The sequence below is a fragment of the Cucurbita pepo genome, chromosome LG13 (genome assembly GCF_002806865.2).
Source record: "Cucurbita pepo subsp. pepo cultivar mu-cu-16 chromosome LG13, ASM280686v2, whole genome shotgun sequence".
Classification (NCBI taxonomy): Eukaryota; Viridiplantae; Streptophyta; class Magnoliopsida; order Cucurbitales; family Cucurbitaceae; genus Cucurbita; species Cucurbita pepo.
The window spans coordinates 1635214-1654286 of record NC_036650.1 but is presented as its reverse complement, the minus strand read 5'-3'; the positions used below and the strand labels follow the sequence as shown (position 1 = coordinate 1654286).

The 19073-nt window shown below is 37.0% G+C and overlaps 5 protein-coding genes across 8 annotated transcripts; 1 reads left to right on the top strand and 4 right to left on the bottom strand.

The window, feature by feature from the left end:
- The first annotated feature begins 2264 nt into the window (after nt 1-2264).
- LOC111808779 (thylakoid lumenal protein TL20.3, chloroplastic) lies at nt 2265-5730 on the top strand. 4 transcript variants are annotated; one of them, XM_023694946.1, is made up of 7 exons: nt 2265-2771; nt 2860-3061; nt 3162-3191; nt 3440-3546; nt 4959-4993; nt 5099-5227; nt 5297-5730. In XM_023694946.1, exons 1-7 carry the CDS (start codon nt 2621-2623, stop codon nt 5489-5491), a joined length of 849 nt encoding a protein of 282 aa, XP_023550714.1. In that variant the 5' UTR covers nt 2265-2620; the 3' UTR covers nt 5492-5730. The 4 variants fall into 4 exon arrangements, with proteins under 4 accessions (XP_023550714.1, XP_023550716.1, XP_023550718.1 ...); XM_023694948.1 differs by having other exon boundaries at nt 2273-2762; XM_023694950.1 differs by having other exon boundaries at nt 2623-2762; nt 2856-3061.
- LOC111808780 lies at nt 3553-4765 on the bottom strand. The gene is made up of 2 exons (XM_023694951.1): nt 4615-4765; nt 3553-4400 (listed from the first exon to the last, which is right to left on the bottom strand). Exon 2 carries the CDS (start codon nt 4389-4391, stop codon nt 3666-3668), a length of 726 nt encoding a protein of 241 aa, XP_023550719.1. The 5' UTR covers nt 4392-4400; nt 4615-4765; the 3' UTR covers nt 3553-3665.
- Nucleotides 5731-5784: 54 nt separating the features above from the next.
- On the bottom strand, nt 5785-8537 carry LOC111808778 (legumain). Its single transcript, XM_023694945.1, has 9 exons — nt 8065-8537; nt 7814-7978; nt 7528-7684; nt 7364-7449; nt 7103-7302; nt 6980-7028; nt 6667-6879; nt 6362-6568; nt 5785-5970 (listed from the first exon to the last, which is right to left on the bottom strand). The coding sequence occupies exons 1-9, from the start codon at nt 8290-8292 to the stop codon at nt 5785-5787; spliced, it is 1491 nt and encodes a 496-aa protein (XP_023550713.1). The 5' UTR covers nt 8293-8537.
- Nucleotides 8538-8862: 325 nt separating this feature from the next.
- Nucleotides 8863-13189, bottom strand: LOC111808777 (elongation factor G-2, chloroplastic). Its single transcript, XM_023694944.1, has 4 exons — nt 12853-13189; nt 10654-12068; nt 10018-10530; nt 8863-9309 (listed from the first exon to the last, which is right to left on the bottom strand). The coding sequence occupies exons 1-4, from the start codon at nt 13094-13096 to the stop codon at nt 9142-9144; spliced, it is 2340 nt and encodes a 779-aa protein (XP_023550712.1). The 5' UTR covers nt 13097-13189; the 3' UTR covers nt 8863-9141.
- A 1839-nt stretch (nt 13190-15028) lies between these two features.
- LOC111808659 (21 kDa protein-like) lies at nt 15029-15682 on the bottom strand. Its single transcript, XM_023694775.1, has one exon. It carries the CDS (start codon nt 15680-15682, stop codon nt 15029-15031), a length of 654 nt encoding a protein of 217 aa, XP_023550543.1.
- Nucleotides 15683-19073: the final 3391 nt, after the last annotated feature.

Sequence of the window (19073 nt, the reverse complement as noted above, 5' to 3'; positions counted from 1 at the left end):
TGTTATGTAATTGGTTTGGGGGAACTCAGAAAGCATGACCATGGACAGTGGGTAAAGTGTTTGGGGGATGTGGTTGTGGCCTGTGGAGGTTAGAAGCAGAGGCATAGCAGAGAGAGCCCTTTTCCCTAGAAAAACAAAAAAAGAAGCAAACCCTATTTTATCTCTTTTTCTCTATCTGCAAACCCATAGGCGTGAAGAGAGGGAGAGTCCTTTGCCTGCTGCTATGCTTTCCTTTGCTTTCCTTTGCTTTCCTTTGCTTTCCTTTGCTTTGCTTTGTTTGTGGACACTTCTTGAATGGGTTTTTTTTTAAAGCAAATTGCTTGCCTTTTTGCAGACCATTGAGTACCCAATTCAAATTTTGAACTACAAAACACAAACAAAACAAACCCATTTCAAGAAACCATTAAAAACAACGTTCAAAATTTTAAAGTTTTGATTTTTTTGATTTTTTGATTTTTTGATTTTTTTTTTCTTGCATTACAAGTCAAGATTCAAAGAGGGGATGGAGAAAAAGGGTTATTAATTTGACAGCCGCAATCACATTTGATTTAATGAACAAAGCCAAAAGGGAAATAAAAGAATTTAATAAAATATTGATCATCAAGTATGTAGAATTTATTTATTTATTTATTTATTTATTTATTTATTTATTGGTCCTTGTACCTTATTTTTTTTTAACTTTTTCTCCCCTCGTTTTGCTCTCTTTTTGTTTTTCTACCCCTTGTTGCTTTTCTAGTTTAACGTCTAGAGAATTGTGCCTCCAATCGAACATGGAGGGTTTAGTAAATAGAAAATTCTTTATTGCTATTTTTATTGACAACTTAATTTCCATTCGAATTCTCCAACTTCATATTTAAAATATTATATTTGAAAAAAATAAACAAATTTTAAGATCATTTTCTATTTAAACGAGGAACATGAGAGGAAATGGTGAGAGGTTTCTTCTCATTAGCTAAATAGGGTCGAGAATGAGAATATATTCTTCCAAATTCCTATGAAAATAAATGAAGAATTTTGCGAGGATGAGAATTGAAATATGAGGCAAAGATAGGGAAGACTTCTCTATCTCACCCCGTCCGTGTACTTCTCTCTGAAGTGAGAATACGTTGATATAAACTCGAATAAGTGCCTATTGATTTAGGCAACTCAATTTCATATAACACAAATTTAAGTTCAATTATATAAACCCAAATCTAAAGAGTGAAAAGAATAATATTTTGGTTAGAAAGAAAGAGTAAAAAAGGGTTGTGGGTTAGGTGAGATTAGGGCAGACAAAGGAATCTGAACCAAAGTCCTTCCTTCTGCTCCCCATTGCCTCTCTCCCTGCAAACAGCACAACCCTCGAGCTCTCAGTACCCTACTTACAAACAAAAGTTTAAACCCCATACACGGACCTACACTAACCAATACGATATTGTCCACTTTGGTTGGTTGCATTGTATATTGAAAAATATAGATTCAGGGATGTATGCATTATGATATGGATGGTACTTAGGGGGAAAAGGTGTTGACTGAGAAACAAAAGAGAAAAGGCTGTGGAAGTGAGCTATTTGGATGTTGTAGGCTCTGTGGATGTGAGGATCTTTCAGCTTCCTATCAATCTCTCTGTGTTGGTCCCGTCATTCCATGTTTTTGTTGCTACAAATCATTTCAAATCAAATGCTTTTTTCTTAGCTCTACCTCGTCTCTCTTAAAGGGGCGGAGTCTTGAACCGAGCTATTAATTGTTGTGTATCTACAATCGAAGGAATGACTTTTTGAAGGTTATTTTGAGGGAGAGAAAGTGTAGTCATAATGACCCGAGCAAGCCAAAGTCTAACTTATTGTTTCTATTTATAGATTTATAGTACGGTTCAATTATATTTCTAAATTTAAAAAAGTTTCTTTTTAACCTATAAACTATTTTATTTTATTTTATTTTTATATAAAACACTCTTTTAATTTTTTTTAATTATTGACATAAATTAAAAATTGGAAGGTCTATGGAAAATCTTTTACGACATAATTTCAACTATATAAAAAATTAAGATCTTAATCACCATTTATTTCAATTTAAAAACTATCATTTATAATGTTATTAGAATCAAGTTTTATAGATTTTTTAAAAATAATTTGGTACATTATTTATTTTTTATTTTTATAAACCAATTGCGTGTAGAAAATACTCCAAAGATAATTTTTTGGAACAATGTAAAAAAGGATCAGTATCTGTATATTTTGAGCCAATGGGCCTGAAGTGAGGTCTATACCTACACCCAAAGGCCCATTTCATATGGGCCTTAAGCCCTCAAAAGAAAGTTCAGCCCACAACTAACTCTGATGAAAAAGAAGATGAAATTTTGGAGTACCTGTGGAAAAAGATTGGAAAGAAGCCATCCACTTTATCTGTAATGTAATTGGAAGAAGATGACTGGCGAATAAACTCACAAGTGGCTAACCCATTGGCCCCAGAGAACAAGGGAACATGTGTTCAAATCCTATCCAGAAGTCAGAAGGAAACTGATAAATCTAAAACTTTTCCTCTCCAATCGTTTTCTTTCCCCTGTTTCTCCTCTTTTCTCTACTCCTCCAGCAAAATATTTAACTTTCTTGGCGCAGGAAGACCCCAATTGCAGCCCTTCATGGCACTTTCTTCTGTTTCCTCACTATCACTAAAATGTCTACCCTCATCTTCCTCTAAATCAAAGGTTCCGAGTTCTCTACAACCCAGAAAACCATTTTCCATTGTCTCTCAAGTAAATTTACAAAAGGATCAAACTCAAGGTGAGTATGGTACTCTTCTTCTCCCCCTTGTTTTGATGGCAGCTACCGTCTTCCGTGCTTGTTGTCTTCTCTAACTTGAATTTCCTTGAAAAGGAAGATTGTTCGGAGAGAAAACACATTGGCAAGATTTCAGAGCCAAAGAGATGGCAAAAGTGGGTTTCAACTGCTTTGGCTGCTGCTGCAGTCATTAGTTTTAGCTCAGGCATGCCTTCAATTGCTGAACTCAACAAGTATGAGGCCGATACGCGTGGCGAATTCGGGATTGGATCCGCTGCTCAATTTGGTTCCGCAGATCTCAGGTCTTTAGGCTTTCAGATAATTCTGATCTGTTCCTTTATTGCAAAGTAATTGAACAACACTTGCTTATACTGCTAATCCATAAATTTCTTCTATGAACAGAAAAGCAGTGCATGTGAACGAAAATTTCAGGTAGTTTTCCGCTTGTCTCATCATTTCTTTGTGTCATGATGCTTTGATTCTTACAATCCCTGTTCTGAAACTAGTCACAATGGAAGAATTGCAAAGAACATGTAGTTCAAATTCGGGGGCAAAAGGAATCCTATAAGTGATATATAAATAAAGTGAAGTCATTGGCTCTTTGCTTTGAAATGATAACTTCAGGAGCAATCTATATACTTAGTGCCCAGTGCTCATCATTGAATCTAACGACTGTACAGGAGAGCCAATTTCACATCTGCTGATATGAGAGAATCAGATTTCAGTGGCTGTACATTCAATGGCGCTTATCTTGAAAAGGCTGTTGCATACAAGACCAATTTCTCAGGTAAGCTTGTTACTAATTATCATAGGAACCTGAATGAAAATGAAACCATTAAACATGAGCTGCCAAAACTTTGTATGCCATATAACTTATTCTGTGGATGTATATATAAAATCACAGAGTCAACTATTCTGTTGGTTGGCATTGGATTTAAACGTCCTCTTGCTTTGTCTCCAAGGGCAATGTGGTGCTGCCTTCAAACCCTGCACCACAACCCTATTTTCCATAGGTTCAGGGCCAGTTGCAAGTTCTCCTTGCTTGGATTTCACATGATCAAATTCTCTAAAAAACTTCCCCTCTATACTTCCATCCTCATTCCTAGGTGTCTTCCTCATTGGATCCTCCAAAATTTTATGGTCTTCAGACACATTCCTGTGAGTGATTGGAGCTGCAGAGAAACTCGCAGCACTTGATTTCTTTGCACCTTTGGTTAATGCTTCAACATTCCAATCTCTGTTTTCACCTCTTGAACCATCATTCTTCAAGAATTTTGAGCCATGTTGAATTCTAACTGGGGGAGCACCTCTTCCACACCCAGGAGGAAAGCTTCTAACCGCTGAAAGACCTTTCCGGGGTGGATGAAACTTAGGCAATCTATCCGGAACATGTTCCTTTGGAACATTGGCATTCTCATTCTCATCTTCAGAAGGACTTAAAACGGTAAGAGAGTCAAGTATTATTGCAGAATCAAGTACTGCATCCTTCATCATGGAAACATGGTAGTTCTCTGGTTCCAACACACTAGAAGTTAATCTATGATTCCTATTACACTCCATCACAAAATCAAGAAGAGCAAAAATCTTTTGTTGCTGGACCTCCATTGAAACCTCCTGAGTTGATGACTCCATCTAACACCTCTAGCCAAAACAAAATCAAAATAACAAAAATCTAGAATTACATGTTAAGCAAAAGAAAACTTATGTTTATACACGCATTACATTCATGGATTCATCAAGAATAGATTACGAAGATTCAGACAAACAAGATGAAGAATTAAATGCGCACGATTTTCAGAACTCTGCTTCGAAATCGAGGAGAAAAAAGTATAAAACATTGATAGGAAGATCCAACCTTCGAATCCAGAAAAGTGATTGTCATCCGCTCATCAGGATCAATGTCACTCAGATTTTAGGGTTTGCGTACTGCTCAGACGAAGCGATGAAGCTGTAGGCGGAAAAGAAAAATATCTCTTTTTCAATTACGAAAAAAAAAAAAAAAAGAGTTTTGATTTATTTATTATTATTATTATTAATGCCGAAACATAATAATTAGAAAAAAAAATCAATTTAATAAGAAAAATAGAGTGAAAAATAAAGAAAGAACATATGAAAAAAAAAATATTACTCTCTAATTTACCAATTTATTATTATTATTTTGAAATTCAATAATGTGTTGAATTTTTCTTATTATTTCAGGCGCAGATTTGAGTGACACATTGATGGATCGTATGGTAATTATTTTTTAATGTGATTATTTTATATTTATGGAATTAAATTTAAAATATATTATTTATTGAATTATATTAAGGAAGTAACTTTACTTCCGAATTATTAAGGTATTGAATGAAGCAAATCTTACAAATGCGGTGTTGGTTCGATCAGTGCTAACACGGAGCGATCTAGGCGGTGCCACTATCGTGGGTGCTGACTTTAGTGATGCTGTCATCGACCTTCCCCAAAAGCAGGTTAATCTTTTGAATATAGTTTGATTAACACATATACTTCCCATCTAAAATCGTAGTAATTTTTTTTAGGCACTTTGTAAGTATGCGAGTGGGACGAACCCAGTGACGGGAGTGAGCACGAGGGCAAGCTTAGGGTGTGGAAATAGTCGCAGAAATGCATATGGAACACCGTCGTCTCCGCTACTCAGCGCACCGCCGCAACAATTGCTTAATCGTGACGGTTTTTGCGACGAAGGCACTGGTCTTTGTGAAGCCACTAAATAGACATATGTATATGTAATAAATCTTGTTTTATACTAATAATCTCAATTTCCCATCTTTTGAACACAAAATAACAAATTCAAGTGCTTTAAGCTTGAGACCAATTAGCATTGGAACTTGAGAACTTTCACGGAAAAGTGTGGATGGTTCGGTTTTCCACTGATAAACAAACATATATTATAGAGATTACAGAGCAAGACTGTCCCTTTTGATTATTCTATAAAATATGAAAATGTTTTCGACATTTTTGTACAAAAGGGTGTATGGTATTGTATGGGTTTGTGTCCTTGATCAGATCAAGCACTGTAACCCTTATTTGAAGGATGCCACAGCCCCCTATATCTCCGCCCATTACAGGCCGCCATTGAAGCTTCCCTCATTGATGCTTCTGATACCCCTTTGTTGCATATGTTTGCGATTGCGCGCATGTGTTTCATTCCGTATTGGGTCAGTGAACCACAATGCTCCTCCAACACTCTCACCTGCAATTTTCCAAAATCATGAGGATTCAAACGAGCAGGAATGTGGTTAGTTGAAACGATTTGAATGGCTTGATGAACTTGACATGGGTACGCGTGGGAAGAAGACGAGAGATGTTTAGTACTATGGTCTGGTGGAGAGCTTAGATGAGAACTTTTGGACTCGGTCCTTTTTGCACAGCACAAGGGACGTTAGTTCAAACAATTTGCAAGGCTTGATAAACTCGACATGGGTACGCGTGGGAAGGTTATCAAGGGAAGTAGATGCCGATGGATGTTTAGTACTACGGCCTGGTGGAGAGCTTGAATGAGAACGTCTAGACTCATCGTCCTTTACTCGTTCTTAAAAATTAAGCTTATAAATGGATGATCTAAAGAAAGTTTAGAATCGTACCATTGACTTGAGACATGTCCAATCATCCACAAGAGGCAAACCAGAAGCTCTCACATGATCAAGAACATTGGAAACGCTCTCTGGTCCAAACAGAAGAAAACCAATCATTCTGATGCTTCCATCCAAGTGAGCTCTGTGTGCGATAGTCTCCCTAATTTCCTCGAGGACTTCGGCTCTCTCGTTTGTTCCTTCTTCCAATTTTCTATACTGCAAAGGATATCAAAACAGCTATAGTTTAATTCGGGAAAAACGAAATCCCACGTTTCTGATTGTCTAAGGATTGTATTTGCAGCTGAAATTGTTACCATTTGCCACAGGAAGAAGATGTCTGCATCTCTCTGGTTAATTGTCTCCATAGTCTTCATTTCAAGCCCGCCATTGTAAGGAGGCAAGTTCACCGATGCAGGGTCGAATCCTTGATACAAGTACAACCTCTCCACTTTAATGCTCGAGTTTCCATATTCCATTACATGAGATCCTGCATTCAAATCATTGGGACTAGCTGTTCTTTTCTTCACCTGCAGCACAAATGCTTGAAGATTGATGAACAGAAGTCTTTTATGGTGAATATAACGAAGAGAAAATGTAAACGAATGGCAGAGAAAGATTCATCATTACAGTCTCATATTGTTGGTCAATTGTTTCTCTCTTCAGATTGTGAGTCTCACTGGGAAAAACGATGAGCAAATGTTAAAAGTTGAGTGATTTGTTGTGTTTTCAAAACAAAATAGTCTTCTCTACCTATCTTCCATCCAAGCAACACTATACAAATCTCCTAAGCAAGTCATGTACTCCGGCGGCGGGGGCGGCTGCATTCCCGGACAGTAAGTTCCAAAGCTACTCTCTTCAGCATTCGATGCTGTCGTTACATATATATTCAAATCCTTTGGCATTACGCCCTCGAATATACTCCCACTCTCACATGCTTCTACATAGATAACCTGGAAAAATACAACATTACAGAATGTTTCAACCATCTAACAATATAAATGCTCTTCATACCATCTCTTTGTAGCCCTTAGCAGCATGCTTCTTCTTTAACACTTCAATGAAGTCCATGGCATAGACAAAAGGCAAGTTGGGCATGCCTGTAAATGAGTATGCAGTGGCTTAGTTTAACAAATTCAAATGATATCAGTTCAATTAGTTTGTTCTAGAACAGATACCAAGTACTCCAGGGCCTCCATGATCGGAATAGTACACAAAAATCCGGTCATTTGGTTTGCTGTCTACAACTTTTCCACTCCCTCCAGTAACAGCAGTTTTGTTGCCCAGAAGAACAGCATACAGATTCTGAGCAGTGACCTGCTCTCCAGTGTAATCCTGTACAAAATTCCTCGAGAGCTATCAATTTAAGCTTATGGGTTTCTTTATCTAACAATTTCCTTAGCTCATCTGTTCATTTCCATGAATTTTATCCTCCTATTTAAACTGGCCTTCAAATTTATGTACCTTGGGGACGCCGGCGTAAACATCCTGTCCTTGTGGGTGGTTGATGATGATTCCAGGCCTTGGATTCAGGACATTCCCAGCAATATCATCGTACATAAACACAACAATGTTTTCATCCTTCAAGCCCCCTTTCTTCAACAGCTGATAAGCGTGGCAGATATCTGCCTACTCACACGAAAATCCAAAGAAAACCCATGACTTCAGATATCAAATTAAACCATTTCAAATTCTAGTTTTCACATTTGAAATACCTGATGCCTGTAATTCCCAAACCCAGAAGAACCAGCTACAAGAACTGCCCATCTGGTACCCAGTTTTTGATCATCAGCAGCATCATCATCATCATCAACCAGCTCCCCCTTCTCCGTCGGCATTCGGATGATCCTTTCCCACCGGTCCCATGGCACGGCCTTGGCGCCACCGTAAGCAAGAAACAGAAGTAGCAAGAAGAGAAGAGAGGAGGTAGACGGGGAGGCCATGGAGAGAAATCTAAATTAGCTCAAAAGAGAAGGAGGTGGATTAAAACACTGAAATGGGGAAATGGAAGGAAGGCCATGGGCGGTGTGAGCAGAGGCATGCAAAATTAGAGAAGGACACGAAGAGGAATGGAATTTGCAGCTGGTGGGACCTGATTGTTCATGGGTCTAGCAGGTGTGTCTGTGTGTGACGGATTTGTTCTTGTCTGTTCATGTTGTTGGGGTGAGTGATCTTGTCACACTTATCCTTCGTTCAATTCAGCCCTCGTCTCTTCTTTCTTTCATTTTCCTTTTTCCTTGTTAAGTACTCATCCCTTCTTTCTTTCTTTTTCCTTTTTCTTGAAAAGTATTTCGTAATGGTTCCTTTATACTTCTTTTGTTGCTCCTATAGCTTTTACTTTTTATTTACTCAATTCCAATTCTAAATCATTTCAAACCGGATTTTGTTCTAAATTTTCAATTATAGATTGAAAAGACATACCAACCGAAAAAAACAATCAAGAACTTACAGAGAACACAGGTCAACAGTAACTGATACGTGCAACCTCTTTCGGGTCAGAGGTCACACCAATCTCACCAAAGAAGAGTCTAAATGGATGTTCTGGCTTCATTGATGAAGAAATGGATTATACATTCAAAATTGTTTGCATTTGGGTCGCATTTAACGGATCGGACGGCGAAGTTTTTGAATAATTACACCTTGCTAGGAGGGCTGAGTGTTTGGGAGGCCACTCTTCAAAACTTCCTGGAACAGCGATTCTTGCATAAATATGGCACAAATGAATAATAGAACACAAATCCCTCCTTGAAAAGACTAAGAATCGCAGTTTGTTTTCCAAACAGGAAGCAAAATCAAGCAGCAACTTCTTGCTCTTTGGTAGCAAGCTGGTTCTGGATGTGCTGAGGGACAACATCAAACTTGGCTAATTGCATTGTGTACGAAGCTCTGCCTTTTGTCATCCCCCTCAGCGTACTGACATATTGAAACATCTCGGCTAGAGGAACCAGCGCATCCACGACCTGCGTTGTTAGAAACTTTGTTGATCATATGCTCTACTCAATGTATAATAGTTCATTAATGAAAGTGATTATGTGAGGTTATTGGAAGTTTTTTTTGTAACTGCCAAAGCCCCTCACAATCCACCCCCTTGGGGGCCAGCGTCTTCGCTGGCACACCGCCCGGTGTCTGGCTCTGATACCATTTGTAACAGTCCAAGTCCACCGCTAGCAGATATTGTCTTCTTTGGGTTATCCCTTCCGGGCTTCCTCTCAGAATTTTAAAACGCGCTTTTTAGGGAGAGGTTTTCACACCCTTATAAGCAATGTTTCATTCCCCTCTCCAACCGAGAATTTTAAAACGCGCTTGTTAGGGAGAGGTTTTCACACCCTTATAAGCAATGTTTCATTCCCCTCTCCAACCGATGTGGGATCTCATAATCCACCCCCCTTGGGAGCCAACATCCTCGCTGGCACACTGCCCGGTGTCTAGCTCTGATACCATTTGTAACAGCCCAAGCCCACCGCTAGCAGATATTGTCTTCTTTGGGTTTTTCCTCTGGGATTCCTCTCAGGGTTTTAAAACGCGTCTGTTGGGGAGAGGTTTCTAGACCCTTATAAGCAATGCCTCGTTCCCCTCTTCAATCGATGTTGNTTTTTTTTTTTTTTTTTTTTTTTTTTTTTTTTTTTTTTTGTCGTTGTTGTGCGAGGGCATTTAGGTTTGTTGCATACCTTGAGACCACCGGGCTTGTCACCAAAGCTGTTGATCTGGCCTCTCCTGGAGTTGAGATCTCCAATTACGTCTCCTAGGTGTTCCTCTGGGGTGACAACTTCGACTTTCATGATCGGTTCGAGCATTCTAGGACCTGCTTTTCTCATCCCTTCTCTGAAAGCTCCCCTAGCTGCAAGTTGAAAGGCCAAGACACTTGAATCTACATCATGGTATGAACCATCGACTAGCACGGCACGAACATCAACCACAGGAAAGCCAGCAAGAACACCATTGCTCATACACTCTTCCAATCCCTTGACCACCCCAGGAATGTATTCTTTTGGCACTGCTCCACCCTTGATTTCACTTTTGAACTCGTATCCACTGCCTGCATCCATTGGTTCGAACCGCACTGTAATATCAGCAAACTGTCCTTGACCACCTGATTGTTTCTTGTGCACATACTTTACTTCTGAAATTTTAGAAATACTTTCTCGGTAGTTAACTTGCGGTGCTCCCACATTAGCTTCAACCTGTTTAAACCAAGCAATCAAAGCATCCAGTTTTACTGTTAACTTCGCTCTTACAAGAAAAGTTTTTCAAGCAATAAAAGATTTTCATGGCTAGCAGTAAAGTATCAAGCAACTTATACAAACCTTATATTCCCTCTTGAGCCTGTCAACAATGATTTCAAGATGCAACTCTCCCATGCCTTCGATCACAGTCTGGTTTATCTCTTCATCACGCGAGAAGTGGAATGATGGGTCTTCTTGAGCCAGCTTGATTAAACCAGTTGCCATCTTATCAACATCAGCTTTTGTTTTCGGCTCGATTGCAACCTTAATCACAGGGTCAGGGAAGTCCATCCGTTCAAGTACAACGGGATGATCTGGGTCACACAGGGTTTCACCGGTAATGGTATCTTTAAGACCGGCTAGAGCGATAATATCCCCAGTAAGGGCAACCTTTACATCCTCTCTGCTGTTTGCATGCATTTCTAGAAGTCTACCAATTCTTTCCTTTTTTCCTTTGTTTGAGTTCAATACATAAGACCCTGCAGAAAGTTTACCAGAGTAGACTCTCACAAATGTTAGTGATCCTACGAACGTATCACTCATGATCTTGAAAGCTAGACCAGAAAATGGTTCGTCATCACTGGCAGCCCTCTCAACTATCAGTTCTGGGTTCTCGGGGTCGGTTCCCTTCATGGGTGGCAACTCAACTGGTGAAGGTAAATAGTCCACAACAGCATCAAGTAATGGTTGGACCCCTTTGTTTTTAAACGCAGAGCCACACATCACTGGAACAAAAGAAGCAGATATCGTCCCCTTCCGAATAAGCTGCTTAATGGTAGACTCATCTGGTTCGATTCCTTCCAAATAATTCTCCATGGCTTGATCATCCAACTCAACAATATTCTCAATCATCTGCGAACGATAATCTTGAGCAAGATCCTCAAGGTCTTCTGGAATATCTTCATACTGAAACTTTGCACCCAGCTCTTCTCCTGACCAAACTATAGCTTTCATCCTCACAAGATCAACAACACCCTTGAAGCTATCTTCAGAGCCAATTGGTAATTGAATAACAAGTGGCTTAGCACCCAAGTTCGTCACAATCATGTCTCTTGTTCGGAAAAAGTTGGCTCCAAGACGATCCATTTTGTTGACAAAGCAAATCCTTGGCACTCCATACTTATCAGCCTGCCTCCACACAGTTTCAGATTGTGGTTCAACTCCAGCAACACTGTCAAACAGACATATTGCTCCATCCAGAACTCTAAGTGCCCGCTCCACCTCAAGGGTAAAATCGACATGACCCGGTGTATCGATAATATTAATGCGGTGTTTGTTCCAAAATGTGGTAGTTGCAGCAGATGTAATGGTAATTCCTCTTTCTTGTTCTTGCTCCATCCAGTCCATTGTAGCTGTTCCCTCGTGTACTTCCCCTATCTTGTAGTTTCTTCCTGTGTAGTATAGAATACGTTCAGTTGTAGTTGTCTTACCAGCATCAATGTGAGCCATGATTCCAATGTTCCTATAGTCTTCTAGCGGGACCGAGCGCTTCCCATCTACAAACAAAAGATGAAAACAAGTAAATCCCCGTTGAGTACTTTCTTCTTAGATAACTTGCATCAGTGAAAGAGTAGGCTGCTGTCTTAGATAACAATTAAACTAGAAAAATACAGTACTCAGCACAAGAATTTGATTTTTGTTATTCTATTGATACTTCTACTTGCTCTGTTATTCTGCCGAAGCTTGGCTGAGGAAGAATTACGAGGAGTAAAACAAAAAACTATGCTGATTCAGGTTGGATATACTATATTTAATTTATAACGGAACCCGACGGAAGGAACGAATGGGATTTCTCCCTTTCCAACTTCACTAGAATCAAGGAGGGTCGGCATGTGATCGTAGCCCGATAGCTGTTCCTATGCCTTTCTAACTCTCTAGTAGCTAAACCTGTAACCAAGGCGACCTATCTTTTTTAAAATCTCAAAAGTGAACAAGATTTCATAAATATTATTCAGGAAACCCCCGCAGAAAATGGAAAACAAAGAATTGAAACCAAGAGCTAAGAGTCGTAATATAGTCCTAATCAATAAGAACACATCCAATTCTATAGGGTTTTATAATTTAACATATCAAGTGAGTATTAACAATAACGCTTAGAACTCGAGCCTCATTCTCAGACCCAGAGCAATTCAAATTAAAATTGAAGGAATGTTGAAAACAAGCAACCTATCCATTGAAAAGCTAAGAAGCCTCATGAATTTATAACTCATGCACAAAAGAAATACGACAGCCAATCTTAAAATTGAATATTCGCGATAGAATGATGACAAGAAAGAATACCTTCGGCAGCCATGGCAATAACAGAGAGGTTGTGTCTGTTCTGATTAAAGAGCTTGGATGAAGCTGATGAAGCGAAACGAAGGTTTCTACCAAAGAATTGGGAGCGGGAAGACAGAGTAAAGGAGGAAGAAGGTCGGGAAGAACGAATGAGAAAGGGAGTTCGAGAGAGAGGCTTTGCAGGCCTTCTCTGATAGCCATTGAAACTGCAGACTGAAGAAGCCGCTCTCACTGACTCTGCCGCCATTATCGTCGTCTTCCTAGCTCTCCGTCTCTCAGAGAGATTTGGAACGGCAATGGAGTTTTCCGAGTTCGTGAAAGGGTGCGTTGGATTACAACCAGTAGATAACATATCGAATTTCTGCAGTTTAGAAATTGTTTTTCCAGAACTACCCTTCTACAATCACAATAATATCCCAATTGCCCTATCCAATCATTTTCATCTTTATAGGCTATCCTTGAGCTCAACTTGGGTATTAGTGCATAAGCGGTTCTCAGCTTAATAGCTCATAAGTTTTATCTTCAGGCTCTAAAGCTATCTTGATTTGATATATGTCACAAGTATTCGGGGTGCAAACCCATTATAAGTTCCAATTTACCGTTATGGACGGTTCTTAAATTCTCTAATAGAGTTTAGTTGGCATCTCTTTAATAGGCTCGACAACCTAAAAATCATAAAGGAGGAGGCAACCCTCGTACTTACACAAGATTACAATGAGGAGTGGTTTGAGACCTATAACCGTACCCTCGAGACTTTTATAAGGTTTTCATTAAGTTCATGCATTTTAGGGCATAATCCAAGTTCGACCTACTCATAATCATAAATGTACGACTATGGATATCTGTCGATCAAGGCTAGTTTACTATTAGGAATTAACTAACAAGCCTCTAATAGTTCCAACAAAGTACAAATCATTGCAGTTAATCTAAGTATGTTATACGGACCCTCAATAGTAAAGTCGAGTTCACAAGTCATTGCGCCTCTAGTCGTCAATCCTGAGCAATGTATGGCTAGTGACTATAACTTTTTCTATATTTTATTTATTTAATATAATTTGCCCAAAACATTCTTGGAGCATAAAAATCTTACTTCCAATTGTAGACATTGCGTGGTGGTGTTTGATTGAAAGCTATAAATGGCAATTTCGTAATTTGGATTGTAAATATGGGCAGAAGTGTCAAAGTGAGCTGTGGGACATGCCAGTTTGGATTTGGCAAAGAGCAGGCTTGGAAGGCGCCACATAGCCTTGCAATTCCACACCGCATATTATAGGATGTGGTTTTTGCCAAACCATTTCCCTTTCCTCACAACTTCAACCTCAAATATATATAAATTTTCAAAACGTATTTAAATACCCGACCTGTTTCTAGTGGAACATGTCCTCAAAATATTGAACTAGTTAGACCTAGTCGGCCTAGGACATGGTCAACTCAAGGCTTGACTTAATCGAAGGCTCGACTTAGCCCAGACTAACTTAGTGACCCTAATTTCGATAGAGCTCAAACTTGCAAAGCCTATTCGTCCTACATTCTTTCGGCTTTCATATCCTTTTATATTGGGACTAATTTCATCCGTAAGAATATATATAATTTCATACCTTAGGGATATATTTTCGGTAGATATTTATTATTTTTTTATTACAAAAATTGGAATTTTGGGATCTTGCATAAATTCTTGTTTTTAAGCCAGTGGGCTGGATCGCACCAAGTAGGCCCAGCCCATTAGGTGCTCAAGCTCGTACTTGGGCCCATCATGGCTAATAATGTCACAATTCAGCAACTGGCCACTCTTATCCATCATGCCATTGTCCATTAATGTGAAGGTGGAGTGGACCCATAAGATATTTCCTTTTTTATTCCTCTATAATTTTTAATATATACTCTCCCTATTTTTGTCTGTGTTCATTTAAAGATCTTATATCTATTCTATCGAATGGAGTTCTTAATTTTTAAATAATGAATTGATGAACGTGGTAGAGAAGCGAAAATGGTCGGTAATAAGAGTAGAACTAATTACACTGAAACTTGACTAATTCTAAATTTCATATGGCAATCGGATGTAATGGATACTTGCATAAATAGTAACATTAGAATTACACGATAGTAATTACATTATTAATCTCATAATATCCAAATTTTCCTTTTCACTTTCCCAAGAAACAAACAAGATAAAAAGTGACTAGGGCAGAACGCCTTGGGCCGCCGCTGCCGACGAAGCATAGGTGTTAATAAGAGCAAGTGAATTGCTGGTCAAATGCGCAACTCTAACAATGTGCCGTCGGACCTTAGCCTTCACACTGAACCTATTACTAACACTCCGCCCGCCAAACCCTTCCATACACGTCTCTTCGTCGGTTAGAGCAGAGCTAACCCATGTCTCAATGTCGCTAATCAAAGCCCCAAAATCATACCCTCTAGGACGACACAATTCGCGAATCGCCCTATGAAGCTCGAACACTGAGTCGCCTACCTCCTCTATGCAATCGGAGATTGCCGACGCGTCTCTCCGTCGTAGTCCACGGGTTTTGGCTAGTCTTCTCATTGCCACAGCCGTGGATCGGGCGGAGGCGAGATTGACATGGAGGGCAGCGAGAGATAGCGTCTTGGGGTTGGTCTTGATCTTGCCGGCGTACACCGAGAGTGAATTGTAACAGAGGCGAGGGTATGAAGTGGCACTGCACGAGGTTCTCACATACTCTGTGTTTGTTCTGAATCTAGCAGGGGATTTGTGGGTTCTTCCGGCGGCGGAGCAGACATGAATTTGGTCGGAAATTATGAGGAGGAGGAGGAGGAGAAACAGGAATTTGGGAAGAGAAAAATGGAAATTCCCCATTGTTTTGCTGGTGTAGATCTGGGTGGGAGGGAATATGAAGATCTGGAGAAGAAGGGGAACCAAATTTATGGTGGGGAATTAGGTAATTAAAGATCGTGGTTCCCACAAACAGGGAAAATGGTAACATGAAATTGGAGTGAATTTGAGACAGAATTGAAACAATTGGTACGATGTTAGTTAGCTTGATTATTGAAGATGATCAAAGAAATGGACCCACCTCCTCCACACACACCTCTTCAATCAAATTTGTTTAAATTAGGCTCTATACATTTCATGATTATGTTTGATAATTAAGAGAAAAAACATGATGTCAGAGGTACCAAAATCAAAATTATATCTAAAATATCATTTAATTACATAATTAATAGGATATATGAGGATTTAAAATGATAGTCCTCATGAAAAGAATATCAAACTATATGTATCAAACTGATTGTTGCCAAGTACGTCCTAGATTAACTGCACTCTTAATTTTCTTCGAATTTGAATCCGTCCCTTTATTTATATATATATATATATGAATTTAAAAATGTTTAAATGACATGATAACTCGATCAATTTAGATTATCCAACCCAAAAATTAGATCGATTCACAAATTGATTTTTGTAATTAGATCAATTCGACCCATCTAAAAATTAGGTTATAATCCAACCTTACCTCACTTTTAAAAAGATTAAGAATATGAAGTTAGTAGCCGATGTTAATGACTTGTTGTGACTTTTAAATTTTTAATATTTAAAATTTATAAAATTTTAATTATTAATATAATATCTCAATTTAAAAAATAGTGGGGTAAATTTAGCTCAATGGTAAGTTTTAAAATTTGTGGGTGAATTAGTGGAGACAGTTGAATTTAAGGTTAAATTTAATAAAATTAAAAACTTAAGTTTTTTTTATTTATTTTTAATTAATTTATTTGAGCACTTATTAAAAAAAATTATGTGAGGTTGAAAATAATTTCTATAAATATTAGTCATTTCTCATTGATTGAGGGCCAAACGTCAAAATCAAAATTATCTTTCAATAAATAGATTTTTGTACGTTGAATGATTTTATATTATTTATTGATGTAAGAAATAGGTTCTAATTTAACTTATTTTATAAATATAATGTGCTTAATTTAAAAATTAATGAAACTATATATTTTAACGTAATAAACAAGTTTATTCATTAAAAAAAAAAAAATCATTACGTACGGATATAATTTCTTCTTCAATTATTAACTATTTTAGAAAGTGTCGTATCAAATAATTATAATTAATTATTTTTTACAAAATATAACAAATTCTTTTCAAAGTTAAGTATCAATTTGTTTTAATATTTATAATTTTTAATCCTAATTATTTAAAAATCTTAGTTATATTTTTTACGAAATAACTAAACTTTATAAATGATAAAATATAGAGACTAAATTATTATTAAAGAATTAAATTGTTATTTTCTTTCAGAAGTGTTTTTATACCTACTTTTTAATTATTTTAAAATTAATTTTGAATATAATATATGTGTTTTTGTAAAAATAGATTTTACAACTTTTGTTGATAAAAGTTATAGCTAATTAATTAATGTAACCGTATAAATTAGTGCCTATCATAAATTAAATTTAGTATTATTCAATATATAATTATAATAATCAATCAAGTTAAATTAAAACAAATAAATTTTATTCCTTAAACTAATTCAAAATAATATTAATAATTAAATAATACGATATAATAACTAAAATTAATTAAGTAAGTCTTTTTTTGTTGTTTATTTTAGGTAAAAAGATTACACTTATATGAAGGGTATTAGAATTTGTTTTCGTATTATAATGTTCTGATCTTTAAAAAAATAAAATTTTGTGAACAAAAAAATGGAAATATTAAATAAAATAAATGCTGTTTATTTATTTATTTTTTAGTTTGAGGAAATANTTTTTTTTTTTTTTTTTTTTTTTTTTTTTTTTTTTTTGTAATCTGAATATTTCCTTCAATATCAACCATGTATTTCTCCGCAGATATTTCATTTTAGGATAATACTGAAATAATTATTCGACTTTATCTGAATTTTTCGTCCTTTCTATATTAAAATATTTAAAAAATCTGAAATATTTTCTCACTCTCGTGTGATGCTATTGCTGACCTCTTCAATATAATATTTGAAGAATATATTATAATATATTAGTTATGAAATATATTTTAGATATTATATCTTAATATTATTTTCATTATTTGATTGATAGTATATTTTATTTTATTTTTAATATTTAATTAGTTTATATTTTCCTTATTATAGATATAAGTTGGTAGCAAGGAAATGTGACACCCTAATTGTGATACGTGAGTAAAGGATGAGTACATAAATGAGCTTAATACCACATTTGAATGATAACTATTTGAATGCTAGTCACTATTTATACAAATAAGGTACATATTTTTGTTCGATTGCTCAATCATAGAAATTTTAAGGTTAAATTCGCTTTGTTTTGAACAATTCTATGTTAGGTGACCACCTGTAAAACTTTATATGATGCATGTGAGTGAAAATAAACCATGTTGAAATAACTCGTATTGGTTTGTAGGGATAGTCTTCACTCTTGGAAGCGAGGAATGAGTAACTTGACCATGTCGTAAGGAATGCAGCGGTTTGTCGAGGTCATCAAGTGTCAAATCCAGATTCTAAATCTTAGACGCCAACCTTGCTTGAAGTGAACTTTAAGCATTTAGCCTTTTTTTTTTCCTCCATGCCTAGGACATCGATATTGGGTCACGAGTTTGATTTTTAGGTCTGGATTAGTTGGTATTGAATTGGGTGGATTTTGTGTATATTCATGTCATTAACACAACTTCCTCAACCCTACACTAATTAAGAAAGAAAAGGAAAAAATGAATCTAAAACTATTTGGCACAATACTAACCATATATACAATAACCAAAAGCTTTGAAATTTAAGGAGAAAATGGGGAGTAGAAAAGAGTATGAAAATGGAGTGACATTATAAAATATTAAGAACATACAAAGGAAAGGGAGACACATGGGGTCACTGACAGCGTGGTGAACAAATACATCCATAAACCTGTGGGTTCCAAGGCCCATGCGGCCTTCTGCAATGACACTATGTCAAATTAGATCGCATTACAAAAAAAATCCTTTTCGAACCGGTTGAGGATGGAGATCGGCTCACAGTTCTCTTATTCAAATTATCTTGTTGATCGAATATTTTAAATAAAAAATACTTGTTTGAGATTTAAATCATTACACTGGCAAAATTTATAATATGATTTTATATAGACCTTAATCGATTAAGGGCATGGTTGTTACGAATCACGACTCTCCACAATAGTATGATATTGTCCACTTTAAGGGCTTCCCAAAGACTTCATACTTGGGCTTCCCAAAAGGCTTCATA